This window comes from Limulus polyphemus, unplaced genomic scaffold (genome assembly GCF_000517525.1).
Source record: "Limulus polyphemus unplaced genomic scaffold, Limulus_polyphemus-2.1.2 Scaffold2290, whole genome shotgun sequence".
Taxonomy (NCBI): domain Eukaryota; kingdom Metazoa; phylum Arthropoda; class Merostomata; order Xiphosura; family Limulidae; genus Limulus; species Limulus polyphemus.
In genome coordinates, this window is record NW_013667900.1 from 20067 (window position 1) to 25517 (window position 5451).

Here is a 5451-nt window from a genome sequence, read left to right on the forward strand (position 1 = left end):
GTGTAGCTTTGCGCGAAATTCAAAACAAACAAACCATTGTAACGCGGTCTTTATTACCTGACGAAGGGCGACTGCTCGAAACTTCGCACAAAATAAACTAGAAAACGTTTTCATTTAGACGTGTCAAATTATTATTTATTGTCATTTATCCCATATTCGATTTTGGTTATTACTAATGGCAGATGCATACGGATTTGATAGTGGAGGTCCCGTTTTTTTTAGAGACACACAAGCGTTCATAGACACGTTCAGCAAGATATTGTTTATTCTTGCCAGTGTAGATGGCAGCACACTCAGTTAGCTCATGCGTACTTACAAGGTTTATACGGTCGGTCTTTGCTGTATATGACCTATGAGCGCAAGGGAGATCGTGTTTTGTCTTTGTATTCGTCTATTAGAATAAATATTTTAATATGAAAGGGGTTTAAAGATTATCCTGGGTTTAAGACGATTATTTTCTCTATCGTCTTGATCATCATGTTCAAATTATGATTATCTACGAATTAATCTATTGTTGCGTCAGCGAGGTCACGTGACTAGTATCACGCCACCCGTTTTCTAGAAATATCCTGTTCCTTCAAGAATGCCCTAGCATTTACTATATATAAGACGGTCACAACGTGAGGGGACAACAGTGCAATGAGTAATTGAATGTATGCGGATAAAATATTGTTGGCCACGTGAGACGTGAGCGTTTGTTATAGAGCGACTGTTGAAATTAAGTGTATCGTAAAGTTGTATTCGGAAAGAATAAACCAGTTTTATTTAAGAAAGGACTTGTGTCGCTAAAGTTTCGTCGGAACGAATTTACGGAAAATTAAGTAACGACTGGAGGCGTAACACTATTATCAACACATTTCTCACGTCTTACCTTTGTAGGATTCTTCAGTTTTAGGCTCCGGATTATCATATCATTATCTCGATCCGTTCCTACGTGATTCACTTTAAGATTACCGTAATACTGACTTCCGGATTCAGGCCAGAATGTAGAGCAACACTGATGAATTAAGACACGGATACAGCACATTCTCAGTGTTGAAAGCTCATCAAAATTGAATTTAATCAAATTAAATAAAGAAAATTAAAGTTTGAAATGAAACCACAGTACAACATCTAAGTAATAATTGGATATTTTTTACTTCAAAAAATGCGTATAAACTGGGTGAACTAAAAAATTAACCCAATTTAGAGCTTGTTGAAAAATCTTTTTTTTATTATTGAAAAAACTTGGTTAAATTAGAAATATTTGTTTTCAACATATGGAGTCTGTACATCTTTTTTACTTAATATTATCTAATATTTTGCACCGAAACGTTACTAAAACTATAGAGCTTAAACTGTCATTTTACCTCATCGCTGTCTGTTAACTCGTTTAGGACAACCAACGTTTGACTAGAGGAATCGTAAACAAGCTGCCAGAAGTCCTTACTTATAGAAGGTAGTGGATACTGAGTCACGATGATGGCTTCCTTTTGCCCATAACCCTAAAAAGTACCAGAACAATAGAACGATAACGTAAAAACAAAGTTACCAAAAAAAAAAGAACAAAAGTGGCTGATTTCCAAATCTAAAGTTAATGTATCACCTATGTCTCATGTTACACAGAAGTCACACTTTTAACAAGATTGTTAGTCTAACAGCCAGTTCTTTGTGTTTCACCTTATATGGGTTGGGCGTGGCCTGACTGTGAAGCTATGGATCTATAGTTCGTGTCCCGTTGCCGTGAAATCGTGCTCCGCAGTTTGGGGCTGTGGGTTCTTAGCGTGAAAATTATCGCGCGCTTGATCGTCTGCATCAAATATGGTGACGTCATTAAACCCAGCAACAACTTCAAACATCCTTTGCAGAAAGTTATTTTCTGCTTAATGCAGCTTGAAAACTTGGAAAGTTCACAAGGGGGGCAACGTTCTTTATTGTTTTACTATTCTAATAATCACACTTAACATAATATTACAGCGCCCCATCCCCATCCTTTGCAAAAGGTCAGGAATTTAACTCTTGTTTTTTTATATACTTCAGATTATCATTTTAAATGTGATAAGGCTTAACTATAACTCGGGCAATAAATTAACTATAACTCGGGCAACAAAATAATACTATAAGAAGAACCGTATACTGTGTAATGCAAATTCAAATATTTCAACAGCACGAAAGCTAATATCATTTTTCGAACACTGTTTTCAAAACTATTCTTTTAAAAGACAAAGCTCACCGATTATTAAGGATTGGAGCGAATGACCCTAAAGTTTGTTTTCATGTTAAGGACTTTATAAACCACAACGTTTAAATGAGTAACAGGCATAACATTTTTAAATATTTGAGACTGGTAAATTCCAGCCAAAAGTTTATACCTTTGGTTACGTGATCATTCATAAGATTGTTTTGTAATATTTTATTCTAAATTTAAACCTATGTGTTGACCTGAATTTCTTGTTTCACTATCATGTAGTTAAGAAGAGGAAAAAATCTGTTAACATCAAGAACTAAAGAGACCTACCAGACAGTGAACGTATAGTTAACAATAGAACTTAAAGGGGGATAATAGAATATGAGAATAGGGTAAAAAACGAAGTTACAATGGGATACACCCAGACCATGAATAAACTTTTAACAGCAGTAATTTTAGGACAATAGAAGAAAAAATGAAGAAATAGGGGTACAGATGACAATGAACATAGAAACACACGGACATAGTGATATAGAAGACAATGAACGTAGAGAATACAGAGATATAGGGGTATAGAATACAATGAATAGAGATAATACAGAGATGTAGGGTATAGAAGACAATGAACATAGATAATACAGAGATGTAGGGGTATAGAATACAATGAATATAGATAATACAGAGATGTAGGGGTATAGAATACAATGAATATAGATAATACAGAGATGTAGGGTATAGAAGACAATGAACATAGATAATACACAGATATAGTAGATAATGACAAGGGCAGACAAATATAGATGTAGCTGCCACCACAGAAGACAGAGATGTAGCAGCTAATAATATTGACAGGTAATGATGATATAGTTACCAACATAATAGAATACAGAGATATAAAAGATACTGACATTGGCAGCAATGTTGATATGGATACCAAAAATAATATAGAGATATAGCAGATACTGACATTGACAGCAATGTTGATATGGATACCAAAAATAGTAGAAATATATAGCTAATAATGACAATGGTAGACAGCTGTGATGTAGTTATCAACCAATAATATAGGGATATAGCTAATAATGACAATGGTAGACAGCTGTGATGTAGTTATCAACAAATAATATGGGGATATGGCTGATAATGACAATAGTAGACAGCTTTGATGTAGTTATGAACAATTAATATGGGGATATAGCTAATAATGACAATGGTATACAGCTTTGATGTAGTTATGAGCAATTAATATGGGGATATAGCTAATAATGACAATGGTAGACAGCTTTGGTGTAGTTATGAACAAATAATATGGGGATATAGCTAATAATGATAATGGTAGACAGCTGTGATGTAGTTATGAACAATTAATATGGGGATATAGCTAATAATGACAATGGTAGACAGCTGTGATGTAGTTATGAACAATTAATATTGGGATATAGCTGATAATGATGTGGTAGGCAGCTGTGATGTAGTTAACAACTCATAATATGGGGATATAGCTGATAATGACAATGGTAGACAGCAGCAATGTAGATTCGAACAACGAATATGTAGATGTAGGAAAGATTGACTATAAACTTTAAACTAGCAGAGAGAGGGTACAAAAGAAACTGAAAACAATTTAATGAATAAGAATGGTACAGAATGAGGTCAGATAATGAGTGAGAGAGAGATGAACGTAAACAGGAAAGAAGATATAAAAGAAAAAATAAACACTGAAAATTGTGAACAACTGAAGCCGAAGATAGGTTGTGGGAAAACTACAAAAAAAGTGTGCTCGGATAATAACAGAAAATAAAACGAATAAACGAATCAACTTGAAAACGAGTAATATTGATAAATAGAGAAATAATAAATAATGATTGAAGTGAATTTCTGACTCTGTAAAGCCACCAGTGGCTCAGCGATAAGTCTTTGGATTTATAACGCTAACATTCTAGTTTCGATACTCGTGGTGGCCAAAGAACGACAGTCATTGTGTAACTTTGTGTTTAACAACAAAAAATAAACAAACAAACTTCGTGAATACTCACGTGAACACGCGCCACGTTTTGGTAGTTGGTTGAGGTACAAGAAAAGGTACTAGGTTTCACACAGTCGACTGAAAATAAAATAGGAATTAGTTAGAATTGTATCGTTTGCAGTTTCATGATGAAACTCAGAGAACAAGTCAATCTTGGAGAATGGTCGGAATGAATGAGTGACAGATGAATAAATGACCTAATGTATATTACGTGAAACGAAAACTAGATCAGAGTGATCAAATATAAAGTATTAAAAAAAAAGACATTAAGAATACAATCTGTGCTTTTGTAAACAAGAAAATATCTCCAAGCAAGAGACAGAAATATATTAAAATTGAGTAAAATATAAAATATATCCCTTAAGGAAAGGACGGAAGAAAAAGAACGATATCAGAGGGACAGGTGGAATGTCTAAGATAAATATTTAACAAAGAGACCAAAGTTAATGTATTAAAAAATCAAATAGATAAATACTGATTGATATGAGGCTAAAAATATATGTAATTGGATTCACAAGTATAACAAAAAACTAACTTTATTGTTATAGCAACCACAGGATAAAACTGTTGCTAAGTAACCAAAAATCAAAGTTGTTATAACAATCACTTGTTGCAACTGTCGTTGGAACAACAATTTATGAAGGTAAAAACCGTTGTTATAACATTTACAATGTAAAGCCTTTACTGTAAAAGCTATAAGCTCCAACTTACGTGTTACAGAATCGGATGACCTGTCCTTCGTTTTGTTCTCTGAATGACTGGTGATGATCACTTTATCTTCTTCTTCTTGAAACTTTGTTGTCTCTTTTCTCAAATGCTTAAAGATGGAAAGTGCTTAATGTAGTTATAGGGCATTTGCAGGTGTCTCAAGGTTCTATTGATTTTACATGTACTTTTAGATTGTAATATCTTGATGGTTAAGACGAAGGAGTTTCTATACACTAAGAAAATGAGCCATTAACCTTGTATTTGAAACAAGGAGAACAAAACCCAGGGAAAACGAGTTACTACAAATTCTGAAACACGAACCATGTATTTGATAATTAAAGTAAAACCAGGAGGCCAAGGAAAGACAGGTTTTTCATAGACATTGGGAATATGACCTATAAACCGGGTATATAGAGCAAGGAGAACAAAACCCATGGAAAACGAGTTTCGACGCACTCTAGAAAAGTTAAATCATAAACCGGGTATATAGAACAAGGAGAATTAATCCCAGGGAAGACGAGTTTCGACAGATTCTGGAAAGATAAGCCAT

The 5451-nt window shown here is 34.0% G+C and overlaps 1 protein-coding gene across 3 annotated transcripts in view; it reads right to left on the minus strand.

The window, feature by feature from the left end:
• LOC106466526 (receptor-type tyrosine-protein phosphatase T-like) overlaps positions 1-5451 on the minus strand; it is a 39374-nt gene that overhangs the window by 7280 nt on the left and 26643 nt on the right. For all 3 annotated transcript variants that reach the window (XM_022394558.1, XM_022394559.1, XM_022394557.1), the window contains 4 exons: positions 4905-5010; positions 4204-4271; positions 1350-1484; positions 872-997 (listed from right to left, as the gene is read on the minus strand). In XM_022394558.1, coding sequence (XP_022250266.1) covers positions 872-997; positions 1350-1484; positions 4204-4271; positions 4905-5010 — 435 coding nt within the window. The remainder of the gene's footprint in view (positions 1-871; positions 998-1349; positions 1485-4203; positions 4272-4904; positions 5011-5451) is intronic.